This window comes from Halichoerus grypus, chromosome 11 (assembly GCF_964656455.1).
Source record: "Halichoerus grypus chromosome 11, mHalGry1.hap1.1, whole genome shotgun sequence".
Classification (NCBI taxonomy): Eukaryota; Metazoa; Chordata; class Mammalia; order Carnivora; family Phocidae; genus Halichoerus; species Halichoerus grypus.
This window is the reverse complement of record NC_135722.1, coordinates 70,044,761-70,062,134: the sequence shown is the minus strand read 5'-3', so window position 1 is coordinate 70,062,134 and position 17,374 is coordinate 70,044,761. Positions and strand designations below refer to the sequence as shown.

Here is a 17,374-nt window from a genome sequence, read left to right as displayed (position 1 = left end):
AAGCTGAGTCCCTACCCTTAAAGAGAAAGCACCACAAACAGTTGGCAGAGATACAGCGTAGAAGCAGCAGTTTGAAGTGCTGAAGGAAGGAGAGTGATTTACTCATCTCAGAGTGTGGCCCAAAGACCAGGGATCACAGGAAGATGCCTCCAGGAACAAAGGAGCTGGCAGGTGCCACTCCTCTTCTGCCCTCCAACATAAACAGCAGCCACCTGTAGGAACCACACAGCCCTGCTACCTAACTTGATTGTACCAAGCTCTGCGCCCCCGTGGTTCAGCAGATGTACCCTTCCCGGTCACACTTGCCTTACTCCCGGCACTGTGGGCCCCCTCCTCTAAGAACACATGCACAAGCCTCACCAGCACCATTCACCATGATCAAGTGGGATTTATTCCTGGAATACAAGGGTGGTTCCATATTTGTAAATCAATCAACGTGATACATCACATCAATAAGAGAAAGGATAAAAACCATATGATCATTTGAACAGATGCAGAAAAAGCATTTGACAAAGTACAACATCCATTCATGATAAAAACCCTCAATGAAGTAGATCTAGAAGAAACATACCTCAACATAATAAAGGCCTTATATGAAAAACCCACAGCAAACATCATACTCAATGGGGGAACTGAGAGCTTTTCCCCTAAGGTTAAGAACAAGACAAGAATGTCCACTCTTATCACTTTTGTTCAACATAGTACTGGAAATCTTAGCCATAGCAATCAGACAACAAAAAAGAAATAAAAGGCATTCAGAGTGGTAAAAAAGAATTAAAACTTTCATTATTTGCAGATGACATGATACTATAAATAGAAAAACCCTAAAGACTCCACCAAAAAAATACCAGAACTGATAAATAGATTCAATAAAGTCACAAGATACAAAATCAATGTACAGAAATCTTTTGCATTGTCATATACACTAATAATGAAGCAGCACAAAGTGACATTAAGAAAACAATCCCATTTACAGTTGCACCAAAAAAAATATAGGAATAAACTCTGAAAACTATAAAATACTGATGAAAGAAATTCAAGACAACACAAAGAAATGGGAAGAGATTCCATGCTCAAGGGTTGGAAGAGCAAATATTTTTAAAATGTCTATATTACCCAAAGTGACCTACACATTTAATGCAATCCCTGATACTAATGCAGTGCACTCTAATAAATGCAAACCAAAAGCATTTTTTCACAGGACTAGAACAAGCAATCCTGTAATTTGTATGGAACCACAAAAGACCCCAATCTTGAAAAAGAAAAACAGAATTGGAGGTATCACAATTCCAGACTTTAAATTATATTACAAACTGTAGTAATCAAAACGGTATGGTCCTGGCATAAGATAGACATATTGATCAATGGAACAGAATAGAAAACCGAGAAATAAACCCATGATTATATGGTCAATTAACCTTTGACATAGCAGGAAAGAAGATGCAATGAGAAAAGACAGTCTCCTCAACAAATGGTGTTGGGAAAACTGGAAGCAACATGTGGAGGAATGAAACTGGACCACTTTCTTACACCAAACACAAAAGTAAACTCAAAATGGATTAAAGACCTAAATATGAGACCATAAAAATCCTAAAAGAGAGCACAGGCAGTAATTTCTCTGACATCAGCTGTAACACATTTTTCTAGGTTTGTCTCCTGAGGCAATGGAAACTAAAGCAAAATAAAGTATTGGGACTACATCAAAATTAAAAGCTTTTGCACAGTGAAGGAAACAACTAACAACACTAAAAGACAACCTACGGAATGGGAGAAGATATTTGTATATGACATATCCAATAAAGGGTTAGTATCCAAAATACACAAAGAACTGATACAACTTAACACCCCAAGTCAAATAATCCAATTAAAAAATGGGCAGAGCACCTGAATAGACATTTTTCCAAAGACGACATATAGAAAGCTAACAGACACCTGAAAAGATGCTCAACATCACTCATCATCGGGGAAATGTAAATTAAAAGTACAATGAGATATCAACTCATAACTGTCAGAATGGCTATAATCAAAAACACAAGAAACAAGTGTTGGCTATGATGTGAAGAAAAAAGAACCCTCATGCACTGTTGGTGGGAATGGTGCAGCCCCTCTGGGAAACAGTATGGAAGTTCCTCAAAAAGTTAAAAATAGAACTACCCTGTAATCCAGTAATTCCATTACTGGTATTTATCCAAGAAAATAAGAACACTAATTCAAAGGGGTACATGCACCCCTATGTTTATTGCAGCATTATTTACAATAGCCAAACTATAGTAGCAGCCCAAGTGTCTATCAATAGATGAATGGAAAATAAGTGATATGCATATACAATGGAATATTATTCAGCCATAAAAAAATAATGAAATCCTGCCATTTGCAGACATGGATGGAGCTAGGGAATATAATGTTAAGCAAAATAAGTCAGTCAGAGAAAGACAAATACCATATGATTTCACTTATATGTGGAATTTAAGAAACAAAACAAATGAACGAAGAGAAAAAAACAGAGAGACAAACCAAACCCAGACTCTAATAGAGAACAAACTGATGGTCACCGGACGGGAGGTGGGTGGCGGGATGGGTGAAATAGGTGATGGGGATTAAGAGTACTTAAGAGTACATTTATCATGATGAGCACTGAATAATGTATAGAATTGTTGAATCATTATATTTTACACTTGAACCTGATATAACTGTGTATCAGCAATACTGGAATTAAAATTTAAAAACTTAAAAAAAATAAATGAAAAAAACCCACAAAAAACAGCTGCTTCTCTAAGGTCCTTTGCACCACATTCCCATCTACTTCTCATCTCACGCTGTGCTCTCAACCCCAGTAAATGTCTAGAACCCTCAATTCTTGTTTTTTTGCCAGACGTTATTCTGGAACACCAAACCTGTAGGGAGGATGTGCATGGGGGCCTGTTGGTTGTAAAGCAGACAAGTAGGAAAGAGGTGCGTTTCTTAACTGCTCTTCTCCTTTGCTGGTCGAATAAAATGTCCTTGTGTCTGTTTTTTCCTATAGGAAGCAGACATGAGTAAAGAAGGGGGCAGTACCATAATTACTGAGGACAGGAGATGTACTTTTCTATCTCTAGGACTTTGCACACGAGAGAGAGAAGCCCTCTCCGAGGACAGGGAGGCTTGTCTCCTATTCACTTCCATCATCTCCAGAGCGCCTGAAAAGTGCCTTTTATAGGACAGATGCTAAAGATTTTGTTAATGAACAAATGACAGCGATTGGTCCAAACAGAGCATCAGTCCTGACAAAGAAAAATTCGTAAATACAATTAGCAGGAGATTGAATGAAGAAACTGCACTGAAAATTCCCAGGAAGGGCTTAGCTGGTGTGAATATATCCTTGAGCCAAAATGCTTTGCTTATTTATACTTCCTGTTATTCCTGCTGGAAAAATTCTTCTTCCAGATGTTTTTCTATTTTGCCTCTTCACTTCATTTAGGTCTCTGTTCCATTGCCGTATGCACAGAGAGTCCTTCTCTGACTATCCATTTAAACTGCTGATGCAAAATTGCAAGCATATATAAAAGTAAACAGAATAGTAAAATGAATTTTTATGTACCCAGTCACCTAGCTCCAACGATGACTGTTTTACCTGTTTTTAAAAGCACTCATCACTATGTATCATTATATATCTTTTTATATCTTTCTTTATGGGCTAGCTCCTCTTCCACTAGAATCAAAGAACCAAGAGGCCAGGGACTTTTTCTATCTTGTTCATCTCTGTTTCCGTGACACTTTGCACACTGTCTAGCACACTGCAGGTGCACAAAAGCATTTGTTCAATGAGTGAATGACTAATTAAGAGAAGATTGCACTGGGTGTAGTGGGTTCTAAAATAGTTGTAGAGATTTGCAATGATCTGTTTTTGAAGTTGGCAGTATTTATTTTTAAGCCCAACTTTCTTACTTAATGTTTATATTCTAGATTTGCTTACATGGTGAGAAGTGGTAGAATCAATTCACACATGTTGTTTTTGAGCCACTGCTATTTTGAGATTTCTATCAAGAATCTAATGTACTGATCATTAATTTTCAAATATCTTCTGGTGGCTTTGTTTTCAGGTTGTTGTTTTTCTGTTCAGCGAAAATATCTTTATGAAAGCATTGGACGTCAGACAAGTATAAAGAATCGTATTCTAAATCTGCTCTTTAAATACATGTTAAAATCATCTGCCAATTTTATCGCTGATGTTTTTAAAGAAGATTTATCTGATCTTTCAAAAGATCAAAGTATTGTAGTCCTTCTTTCATCCTCCAACCCATGTAATGTGATTTTCATGTGAAGATGCAAAAACTCCAGGAAGGTCATTTTTGATGTCCTGGTATCAATTTTATCTTTGAGTCCAAAATAGTATCACAGAAATCGTTGGTACACAGTGCATGTTTGTTGAGTGAATAATCTGTAAAATGTGAAGGAGATGGATATAATAAGAATTAGGCATATTGTGTGTATATGATCTATCAGTATTTTCTGAATTTCTGCTGTGCTTAGAACACTACCTTAAGCATTCAAACTTTGGTTATTGTTCCTTGAGGTACAGTAAGTAGCTTTTTTATAAGCTATAGTATTTTTTAAAATCAGTACTCTTGCAAATTCCTTTGAGGAATTTAAATATAAACTGTACATGTGGTAGTCATGCTGGTCTGAGGTCTGCTGCAGTAACTAGTGAACCTTGAAATATCCTGAAAATGTGATAAGGCACAAAACAGATTTCTTTCTTACTCATGAAGTGACTTCTGTGGGTCCAGTGGATCCAGAACAGCTCCCTTCAAGTGATTAAGTCAGGGATTCAGTTGGCTTTTGTCTTCTGGTGCAACTCATGGCTTTTAGTTTTCATGGAAGGGACAGAGCTTTTCCCTGCCTTATTCCGGAAGTAGCAAGTATTGCCTCTACTCACAGCCCAGTGGTCAGAATTAGACATATGGCTCAATATAATCACAAAAATTCCAAGAAGTATTGTCTAAGTGCCCAGGAGGAAAGGAAACCAAATATTGGCAATGACTAATGGGATTACAACTTAGACCGCATGCCATGGAGCTCAGAGGTCAAAAGACTGTCCATTCATTCATTTAACGTTTAATCAGTAAGATCACAGATGCCTAATAGTAAGTGATCTAGTTGCAGTCGCTTCTCACAGTGAAAGGCATTATATTGTAAGGCTGACGACATAAATGTACTTTTGGGGACAGTTGCTATATTTTAGCAAAGTTATTTTTTTGATAATAGAAAAAAGAGCATTAAAATGGCAATACCTTTGTGATATCTTTCACATTAAGAAACCTGGAACTAGGTCATCTAGAGAGGCTATCTTAATTCTACAGCCATCAAAGGTAAGTATGAAGTCCATCAGGTCAACATTTTAGGTACCCGGAAGAAGGAAACAAAAGGAGGGATAAAGAGGTACAACTTTAAGCTGAGGCAGCTTTCTACAGGAAGCCTTCCAGTTTTTCCAATTGCACTGTCACTTACATGACATTAACCAGAACAGAATCACACAGTCAAAATAAATACAGCGGAGTGTGGGCGATGTAGTGTTTTGGCTGGGCACTTTGCTTCCCTGAATAAATTAATGTTTTGTTATTAAGAAAGAATGGAGGGAAAATATTGAGTGAACAGTTAGCAAGTTCTGTTGTAGTTAAGAAGGATTTCTCTCTCTCTCTCTCTCTCTCTCTCTCTCTCTCTCTCACACACACACACACACACACACACACTAGAATATACAATCCCAAGTAAGTAGAGATTCCTTTGAGATTGTTCTCCTGTTGTTTCTATACTAATAAACCTCACTAGAGCAAGAGGGAAACAGTTTCTTTTTTTTTCTCCTATTACTTTTCTGTTCACAGAGTAAATGTTTCAGTAAATATTTCTGCTACTGACTTTGCCATTAAATAGAACCTTATTTATTGAATTTAGATGCAGTAAAGCAATTGATGTTTTAATTTAGTCAAATACAGTAATATAATATGATCAGAGCTTTAACTTGTCCTTAGCCGTCATGGTCCTATATGCCCCTCTATACTTTTAATTAACGTTTGCCTCATAAAAGGAAGGCTTAGAAACAGATGTACCTGTTTTAATATTGAGACTTCATATACAGCATTTCTTGTTCCTTTCGGTTTATTAGTATGAGAATAATGAAAGAAGGCCTGAGCCATACAAAGCCTGGAATCTGGATTCAGCATGTTTGCTACCTATTACAGAGAATTAATTTAACTTATTTTCATTTGCCCCACCTTTGTTTGCCTTCTCCACAGGCTATATATTGATGGTCCATTTGGAAGTCCATTTGAGGAATCGCTGAACTACGAGGCTAGCCTCTGTGTGGCTGGAGGCATTGGAGTAACTCCATTTGCATCAATACTCAACACCCTGCTGTATGTTATTTTGATCCGTTTTATTAGTTCAAAGAGAGAACTATCAGTATTTCAAACATCTCTCTCTTAGTATGAGGTAATCCCTCATAGAATTTGTCTACAGTAAGCCCCCTCTTATATAGAGGGAATACGTTCCAAGATCCCCAGTGAATACCTGAAATTGCAGATAGTACTGAACCCTACATACATTGTTTTTTCCAATAAATACGTGCCTGTGATAAAGTTTAACTAATAAGTTAAGCACAAGAAGAGATTAACAATAATAACTAATATTAAAATAGAACAATTACAATACTATACTGTGATGAAAGTTATGTGAGTGTGGTGTCTCTTTCTCTCCCTCAAAATATCTTATTGTTATATACTCACCCTTCTTCTTGTGATGAGGTGAGATGGTAAAATGCCTACGTGATGAGATGAAGTGAGGGGAATGATGTAAATATTATGCTGCTCTTGACCTTCCAACAATATGTCAGATGGAGAATCATCTGCCTCTGTGGATGACCGCGGATAACTAAAAACCACAGAAAGTGAAAGCACAGATAAGGAGGGACTACTGTACTTGTTGTTCATAGAACTCCATTTACTGATTGATGAGGGTAATAATTCAATGATTCTCAGTATGTGGTCCATGGCTTTCAGCACAGTGTCTTGTAAAGTATCACCATCAGGCATTCCTCTGTCCTTTTTTTTTTAATTTTTTAAAAAAAATTTTTTTTATTATGTTAATCACCATACATTACATCATTAGTTTTTGATGTAGTGTTCCATGATTCATTGTTTGCGTAAAACGTACTGCATGGAGCACTGGGTGTTATCCTCTGTCCTTTTAAAGCCATTCCACCAGCCTTCATTTCTGTACTTCCTCCTAAATGGTAAGTGGCAACCCTCATCCATTCTATCAGTAATTATCTTTGAGTACCTGTGTGCCAATCCATCCTATAGGGACTAGTAAATATAGCAATGAATGAAACAGAGTCCCTGCCCTTAAAAAGCTTATATTCAAACGGAACAGTTAAAATAGAAACCAGTGAGAAATTCATAAGTAACATTATTTCAGAAAATATTAGAACTCTGATAAAAAGAAGAGAGATTAATGGGATATGGAAATAAAGGGCTGGGGTCATTGTAGACGTATGGTCAGGAAAAGCTTTGCTAGGGAGATGACAAATGAGCCCATGATTCCTTGGTCTGTTACTCAGCAAATTTATAACAGACTGAAGAATAGAAATTTCAAATGTAAGATTGCTCATGTAGGAAAGACTTTTTCAGTTATTTTTGTTCTAGGATGATAAACAAAAATTAATGGATTAATATTATGAAAACACAAACAAAAAAACAGTAGGAAATTATTCTCCAATCTATTCCGTTCACTTTTCAAGTAGACACCATTTGCTTTAAGAGTCTTTTATAGAGTACTAAAGAAGGAAATAATAAAGTTTAAATGATGTGTTTGAATGATATTTTATTTCAATTTTAAATACTTGTTACAAATTTGGGACTTTTTGGAGGTTCTTAGAAAAATAACCATATTCCAAGCCAGAAATCATTTGTTTCTGAAAACATACTGCAAGTTATTTGGACACTTAAAGTTAAGAAAAGGAGAAAATATTTTCTTAGCCTCAGGCCAACTTCATAATTATAAATAGGAATCCAGACTTGGAATTACGAGGCCCTGGAATGCATTACATAGTAGGTGACTGTTACATCTCTTTCTTTAATGATTTTTAAAAGGGGATAAACAACCAGCTTTCTGGAATGGTTTTGGCTCATTTTGCCTGGAGGCCAGGGCATGGCTAATAACCACTGGAGCCCTGCTGAGTGATAAAATTCACTGAAAATAGAGAACTTTTTTTCTGAGATATGGGGCTCATATTCTCATTCAGGAGTTTAGTTTATTGCCTTCATCTGAAAATGGGTGATATGCATATAATATTCACAAGCATAAACACTTAAACTCATGGAGTATATCATGCCTCTGAGCCCGTATATTACATTTTAAATTCATTTGAGAGTTATGGTAAGTGCAATGAAAAATGATAAAAAATGATAAATTGATACATGTCAGTGACTGGTTTTTCATTAGTAAATGAAAAGCAAATTTTCAAAGATACAGGGATTCTTTTTTTTTTTATTTTTTTTTGCCATCCTAATCACTATCGTGTTCTTTAATTTTAAAGGGATGACTGGAAACCATACAAGCTTAGAAGATTATATTTTATTTGGGTGTGCAGAGACATCCAATCCTTCCGTTGGTTTGCAGACTTACTCTGTGTGTTACATAACAAGGTAAAATTAGGTTTGCTTTTACTTGTGCAATGTTTTTAAATAAAAAACTTTTTTTTTTCAAATTACAAAAGCAATAAATGCTCACTGTAGAATAAACCAGAAAATAATGCAGATAAGTTGAAAGAAGGAAAAAAAATCTCTTAAACTTCAAATAACAGAAGTAGCATATTAATAATTTAGTACACATATTTTCAGGTATTGATAACTGACAGTATGTGTTTATATCTATGATCTGTTTTAACATAAAAATGCTACTATTTGTGTTTTAACATAGGAATGTAGGCATATGGCCGATGGTGTATGCATATGGGGTGGTGAGGGAAGACAGGGTAACATCAGCTGATGGTAGCTACTACACTTTCCATCCTTTGTTCTGTTAGCTCTGACCTCTTATTTCCACCTTTAGTATTCCAAATGGACAATCACTAGACTTTTGGCACACTAGGCAGAATTTCAAAACCAAAATTCTAAGTTTTATTTCTTATAGAGATTTAAAAAAAAAAAACAGACGTTCTTCATCTATCCTACACATAACCTTTTATCTATATATTAATATATGTATCTTTATTTTTCAAATTATATAAGTGATACACATGCATTTTTGCTGCCATTTTTTTCCTTTTCCTTTTTTTAAAGATCTTATTTATTTATTCATGAGAGATGGGGGGGCGGTGCAGAAGGAGAAGTAGACCCCCGCTGAGCAGGGAGCCCGACGCAGGACTTGATCCCAGGACCCCGGGATCACTACCAGAGCTGAAGGCAAACGCTTAACTGACTGAGCCACCCAGGCGCCCCTCCCTTTTCTTTTTAATTGTAGTATAGTTAACATACAGTAGTATGTTAGTTTCAAGTATACAACATAATGAATCAACGATTACACATTGCAAACTGCTCACCACAATAAATATGTGTAGTGATAATCTGTCACCTATAAAATTTTTATAATATTATTGAGTATATCCCCTATGCTGTAATTTTCATCCTTGTGACTTATTTATTTTATAACTGGAAGTTTGTACCTCTCAGTCCCTTTCACCTTTTTGACCCATTCCTCCACCCCCTCTTCTTTTTGGCTACCATAGTTTGTTCTCTGTATTTATGAGCCTGTTTCTGTATTTGTTTTGTTTTTTGGACTCCACATATAAGTGAAATCATATAGTATTCATCTTTCTCTGATTTATTTCACTTAGCATAATACCTTCTAGGTCAATCCATATTGTTGCAAATGACAAGATCTATTTCTTTTGTGTGTGTATATACACACACAAAAGAAATATATATATATTCCTTATCCATATATATATCCATATATATATATATATATATATATATATATATATATATATATATATATATTCCTTATCCATTCATATGTCAGTAAACTCTTAAGTTGCTTCTTTATCTTGACTATTGTAGATGATGCTGCAATAAACATAGGGGTGCACATATCTTTTCAAATTAGTGTTTTCATTTTCTTTGAGTCAATATCCAGTATTGGAATTACTGAATCATATGGTATTTCCATTTTTAATTTTTTGAGGCACCTCTATACTGTTTTCCACAGTGCTTGCATTTCCACCAACAGTACATGAGGATTCTCTTTTCTCCACATCCTCACCAACACTTTACTGTTTCTTTTTGCTACTAGCCATTTTGACAGATGTGAAGTGATATCTCATTGTGATTTTGATTTGCATTTCCACAATGATTAGTGATATTAAACAGTTTTTCATGTGTCTCTTGGCCATCTGTATGCCTTCTTTGGCAAACTGTCAAATAACTTAGATAAACCAAACCCTCCCTTACTACTTTCCTCACCTAATCTGTGTAACCAGAGGCAACTCATGAGCGTTCTATAAATTCTACCGTACTATTTGTATTGTTCTAGGAATTACTTATTTTAAACTTATCACTATGTCTTGAACATTTTTAATAATAGTACATTTAGAGTTACCTCATTCTTTTTAGTGCTATAGAGTATTTTGTCATATGGATGTACTTAGTACTCTATTTAGCCATCCCTTAATAATGGATATTTACTTTTTTATTACAAAGAACACTACAATGATGGGGCCCCTGGGTGGCTCAGTCGGTTAAGCATCCAACTCTTGATTTCAGCTCAGGTCATGATCTCAGGGTCCTGGGATCGAGCCCCACATCAGACTCCATGCTGACTGTGGAGTCTCCTTGAGATTCTCTCTCCCCATCTCTCTCTGCCCCTCCCCCCGCTCATGCACTCTCTAAATAAATAAATAAATAAATAAATAAATAAATAAAATCTTAAAAAAAAAGAACACTGCAATGAATATCATACATGTCTTTTTATTCAGATCCATTTATTCAGTCTGTCATTCTGTCACTCATCAAATATTCACTCATTGCCTACTATGAATCACAAACTGTTCTAGGACCTGGAGCTACATTGGAGAACAAAATTAAAAGCAGTTTTTTGATCTCATGTGATTTACATCCTAAGTGGGGAAGATAGGGGTTCCTGAGTGGCTCAGTTGGTTAAGCATCTGCCTTCGGCTCAGGTTATGATTCCAGGGTCCTGGGATCGAGCCCTGCATCGGGCTCTGTTCAGCGGGGAGCCTACTTCTCCCTCTCTCTCTGCCTGCCACTCCCCCTGTTTGTGCTCTCTCTCTCTCTCAATAAATAAATAAAATCTTTAAAAAAAACAATTTACATTTCCACCAAAAAGTATGAGAGACATTTATTCTAAAATGTTATATTATCAATCTTTTAAATTTCTACCAATGTCTTAAACAGTGAGATCTCATTCTATTTTCTCCTAAATGCTAGTGAGATTGAACCTCTCTTCCTGTGATTGTTGACCAGTTGTATTCCTTTTGGGATTTCCTAATTCTACCTTTATTTTTCTAATTTTTAATCTTTCTTGAACTGATATATAGAACCCGTACATTTTTTTAAGTAAAATGATCCAAGATATGGACAGGCACATTTGAATAACAGATGCTTTATAAGGCAAGGAGTGGGGGAAGGAAAGGAATAAAGGAAAGAAAAGAATGTTAAGTGACTGGACCCTCAAAGGAGTTGAATCTTAAGATTTATGTTTTCTTTCCATTTCAAGTTTTTTTGATGGATGTGCTTTACCCTTAGGATTCCATGGAGTAAATAACATAAAAGCTTAAAACTAGTGTAAACAATACAGTGATGATTATCTTCTACACACACCTCTGCATCTATGTTTTGATTTTTCACATCAGAGGGATGAACACAGGTCCTTCAGTTGTGTCTCGGAAGATGATGTGTTTGCAACTGTGTTACCAAGTTTGGGGTGTGTGTGTGTGTGAGAGAGAGAGAGACAGAGAGAGAGAGAAAGAGAAATCAATAGCAATAGAGCATAGGGTCTTTACATAGAGTCTGTGTAAGAGTAGCGGAAAGTGTTTTTGAAAACCAGATGAAAATGCAGTCTTTCAATCTTGTTCCAACTGTGAGTTCTTTCACATCATTCTAGAATGCCTAGGACAAAGCTATCTTAGTTGCCCTAGTCACTTGTCTTGGTGTCAGACTATCTTCAGTGATGATAAAAATGGCTCTTAGGTGGATTTTGCTTGGCCAGATTGTCCAACCTGGTGATGGAAGAGTGCAAGGCCAGGTGTCAGGTGATCTGGTACCAGCTCTGCCAATATCTAACGACATGACTTGCTTCAAGTCACTTCACCTCTGTAAGTCATATTAGTAAAATCAAAATGGAGGATCAGGGCTCCATTAGGCATTTGGGGTCTGTCATTTACAATGGAACAGTGATTCTACCTCATATGAACCGCAAGTCCTTGCATAAATCACTTAACCTCTATAAACCCGATTTATGCTTTCAATTTGTAAAGGGGGCTAACAGCACTTGAAACCTGATGTGAGACTTAGCTTTAACATACCGAAAGTATCTATCATTTTGAAGGCATTTAATAAATGATTGCTATGATTCCTATTAGTGATCTGTAAAATTCCTTCCAGGACTCACATCCTGTTATTTTTTATTTGTGAGAAAAATAAGGAAGAGTACAGGCAGGAGACATAAAGTGAAAAACATGATATTTGTGCATGATCCTACAATCCTAATCTATTTGCAAGATTGTGTTGATCCACATGTCTATTTTTTCACTGTTCCTTTATTTGGAGAACATTGTGCCTTTAGTAGATATTATTGTCTTCAGTGACGGGTAAGTTAAAGTAGAGACATCGAAATCATTAAAAACATTATCCAAATTTGCATAGTTCTTACTTGGGGCCGTGGGCACCAAACACAGTTATCGATGCAGGAGTCATAGGACTGATCTCAGAACAGCATCCTGGTAGACATTTAAGACAAGACTCAACACAAGCCATGTGTTTTGTGAGGTGTTTTGGTGGCATCTAGAAGTTTCTATTTCTTCACAATTAAAATTTATAAACCCTGATTCAATTCAGAAAGGGCCTAAAAATGAATTTAGCATTTGGCTATAACTTGAGGCAGCTATTTGATGGGATATAATTAATGATTATATTTTAAGAATATTATGGAGCTGAGAATCATCACATCACTCTTAAAGTAAAATATGTTTTTATTGGGATTTTATATTCAGAGTTTCCACCTGTCAGAAAATGTATCATTTTAGATCTGAAAAGAGACCCGAGGGATGATGACATTCAACTCTATCTGTCACTGTCCTGATGAAAAAAACAGGCCCAGATGAGTCAGTAATTCCTTAGAAGTCTCAGGGCCAGATAGTGTTGGCGATAGAAACAAGTCAGTTACCTGCCAGGTGCTCTTACCATTCACTGTAAGGCATCTCAGAGGGCTGATGAAACCCTCCTTAATCACCCCCCCCCATTTGCAATGTGACTTTATTTGCATTCCTGAAACTTCTACTTTGAGTCCCAATATGTCATTTTTAAATTTTTATTTTATTTTACTTTATTTATTTTTCAGTTTTTATTTAAATTCCAGTTAGTTAACGTACAATGTAATGTTAGTTTCTGGTGTACAATTTAGTGACTCAACACTTCCATACATCACCCAGTGCTCATCACAAGTGCATTCCTTCATCCCCATCCCCTATTTTACCCATCCCAGTGCCCACCTCCCCTCTGGTATCCATTAGCATATTCCCTGAAGCTAAGAGTCTTAGTTGGTCTCTCTCTCTCTTTTTTTCCCCTTTGCTCATTTGTTTTGTTTCTTAAATTCCACATATGAGTGAAATCATATGGTATTTGTCTTTCTCTGACTGACTTATTTCACTTAGCATTATACTCTCTAGCTCCATCCATGTCACTGCAAATAGCAGGCTTTCATTCTTTCTGATGGCTGAGTGATATTCACTGTGTGTGTGTGTGTGTGTGTGTGTGTGTCTCACATCTTTATCTATTCATCAGTCAATGGACACTTGGGCTATTTCCGTAATTTGGCTATTGTAGATAATGCTGCTTTAAACATCATTATACTATATAGAAGCAGTACTTTAAATCAGTTGATCCTCTTGCTGCAATAAAGTCCAGCAAAACCTTACCATCTCAAGCAAACCCACTATGCCGATTTACGCTCAAGAAATGGTTTGGCTGGGACACCTGGGTGGCTCAGTCAGTTAAGCATCTGCCTTTGGCTCAGGTCATGATCCCAGGGTCCTGGGATTGTGCCCTGCATTGGGCTCCTTGCTCAGCAGGGAGCCTGCTTCTTCCTCTGCCTGCTGCTCCCCCTGCTTGTGCTCTCTCTCTCTCTGTCTCTCTGTCAAATAAATAAATAAAATCTTAAAAAAAAAAAAAAAAAAAAAGAGAAGAAATGGTTTGGCTTTTGAAGAAGTGCTGGTCCTGTCACCTGAGACACTCAGATCCACACCTGTCCTCCAAGGAGCGCACCATGCTCTTGTATTCCTCTCCTTTTCTTCTTCCACTTTTGGTGCCTGGTCCTTATATTTCAGCTTCTCCTTATTTCAGGGTGGTGAAAGTCGGCCCTAAGAAGAATACTTTTAAGAATAAAAAAATTATTTTAATAATTATTTAAAATTTTTAAATATTTCAAATCATATTTCTGTAATATTTTTTAAAATATTTTTAAATTTTTTAAATATTTTTTCGTTTAAGTTTTTATTTAAATTCCAGTTAGTTAACTTACAGTGTAACGTTAGTTTCAGGTGTGAAAATATTTTTAAAAGAATAGATTTCTGGACTCAGTCAGAGTCCGGTCAGTTATTAGTAGGTTCATTTTTGAATGAAAATGAAGAAGGCAAAAGGAAGCATACAGGGACAGCAACAACACTTTTACCCTCTTTGTTGGGTTTATTTTCCTTCAGATGATATTTTTCTTATTTTACTTTTCAAGGTTTTGAAATGTTTGAGATCTTTTCCAGACTATTTTTTCTCTGGCAGGTATACTTCCCTTGCCTCATACAGTTTTGTGCAAGGAGAACCAGTGCTGAGTAGGAGGAAGGCAGGAACAGGAACAGAGCCTTTTGTTTTTGTCTTGTTTTGATTTCTTTGATCCCTAGCATGCATATTATATATCACTATTTGTGTGTTGTTGTTGTTGTTTTTTAAGAAAATCATGTTCTTTATGAGTGAACTCTTGGCTATAATTTAGGGACTTGGAATAAAATAAGAGATATATGGAAGGATTTAGGGGAATATCAGTGTAGTATTTAGCATGCTTGATTCTGTATCCGTAAAAATAACAGAATTATTCTCTTACTGCTACCACCATCTACTATTTCCTTATCACTACTACTGCTGCCGCTTGCACTAACTGTACCAGGAGGACGGGTTCTTAATGCTAGAATCTGGCATGTGTATGGCTTGTAAATGTTGACTGTGATTAGACGAGATACACCTTAAATTGTGCAATCGCATATGTTCGAAGAGGAGGAAGTCTGAGTCTACAGAGAGAATGCTCACGTCCATTTACTCTTCTGTCCTCTCAGTTTTGGCAAGAGAACAGACCTGACTATGTCAACATCCAGCTGTACCTCAGTCAGACAGATGGGGTTCAGGTACGTGGTTGGATGTTCTTACAAACTAAACAAGCCTCTTGATAATAGAAGTTCTTACAAACTAAACAAGCCTCTTGATAATAGAAGAGTTTCTGTCGGGGCTGTGCTGGAGGAAAATTTCTGCAGGCGGTTTGAAGAGAAGTTTCCCCGAGGAAGGCCTCTTTTGGAGTGTGTCCAGAAAACCCATGGCTTGTCCTGGAAGCCAACCCTGTTACGCCTTTCATTTGTCCTCCTCGCCGGGAGCTGGTACAGACCTTTGGGTTCTTCTCTCTCCTTTTCATTGTTGCCTCAAATTCTTCACCTCTAGAGATCGGACCAGAAGCGAACAGTCTCATGATTGCGTTCGTCGAGGGGAGTTCTTATGTGGAGAGACAAGATAAGGTCATACGTAGTTAAGCTTATTTCTTCTCTCCACGGGAAACTAAAAATGTAGTAATAGCCACCACGCATTATTTATTTGCTGCGCTAGACACTGTTGTTAAGCATTTCATATTATATTATGTGATTCCAACAGATCCAACAGGTAGATGATAGTGCTATTCCCATGTTATAGATGAAGAAACTGATGTGTACAGACGACACTGAAGGCTACGTGGGTGTGTAAATCCGGGCACGGATGCTTCCGCGAGTTTTATTTTAGTATTTTCCATTATACATTTTTTATAACACTTTGGATACAAAATACGAGTGCTTGTCAGTTACTTCAAAACTAGCCTAACCCTACTTTTTCTAGTCAGATTTCTACTCCACTTGGTATGTAAAAAAAATATTTCATTTTACTATTCTCACGAAGCAAGTCAGTATCACTATTCCTCGCGGTACGGATGTGATGAAGGTGCGGAGCGTACGTTGCATTGGTTCTCAGTTTGTCCGCCTGCGGCTCAGACACTTTCCCCTCTCGTCTCACCTCACTCGGGCCCTTAATTGCCGATCCAGATCTCATCTTCTGTTCATTGTAAACACCAGCCCGTTAGAAGTTATTTGTTGATAGACCCAAGACTTGGAGCTCTTCTGGCTCAGGCTGTCTTGTCTAGGATCATTTCCCCAAATTTATGATGGCAATTTGTAGTATTTTACTCATATAATGAGCCAAATATGAAGACGGTATTTGCAGTGCCAAAACACTTCAATAAATTTATGTGCTGCCACCGTTTTGAGCGTAGGCAATTAAAATGCATTCTTTAACATTGCGGTTGTTAAAAACAAAGCAACCAACTGAAGTCTAGGAAAATCAGCCATTTGTAACAATTGCATTCAAGAAGATAATGGATTTTAAAGGAAAAGAGGAAGGAAATGATGCTTCGAAATGACTGTACTTAATAGCTTGCCATTTGATACTTGTATTCTTGATATCACACCAATTTGGTAGGAAGCCACAGCACCAGTAGAAATGATGTTAGAAAAATAGGTTGTTCGTCCAACTCGTGTCATATAAAATATAGTGCTTTCTTTTTGGCAGAAGATAATTGGAGAAAAATATCAAGCACTGAATTCAAGACTTTTTATTGGACGTCCTCGGTGGAAACTTCTGTTTGATGAAATAGCAAAATGTAACAGAGGGTAAGTATTATTGCTCAGGAAATTTGCCATGTGGCTAATGATCAAATTAAAATATTCTCAAGTCATTACATGTAGTTTTTAAAGATGAATTAGGTAATGGGTTTACAAATTACAAAGTCGCTTAAACACTCAATTATCACTAGCAAAGGA

At 36.6% G+C, this 17,374-nt stretch overlaps 1 protein-coding gene across 8 annotated transcripts in view; it reads left to right on the top strand.

Moving 5' to 3' along the window:
* Window positions 1-17,374, top strand: part of NOX4 (NADPH oxidase 4) — a 170,973-nt gene that overhangs the window by 141,481 nt on the left and 12,118 nt on the right. For 5 of the 8 annotated variants that reach the window (XM_078058663.1, XM_078058662.1, XM_078058664.1 and 2 more), the window contains 4 exons: window positions 6,273-6,392; window positions 8,573-8,681; window positions 15,596-15,664; window positions 17,124-17,224. In XM_078058663.1, the coding sequence (XP_077914789.1) occupies window positions 6,273-6,392; window positions 8,573-8,681; window positions 15,596-15,664; window positions 17,124-17,224 (399 nt within the window). Of the gene's footprint in view, window positions 1-6,272; window positions 6,393-8,572; window positions 8,682-15,595; window positions 17,226-17,374 lie in introns of those variants that run through there. The other 3 variants (XR_013442517.1, XM_078058668.1, XR_013442516.1) reach the window with 3 other exon arrangements.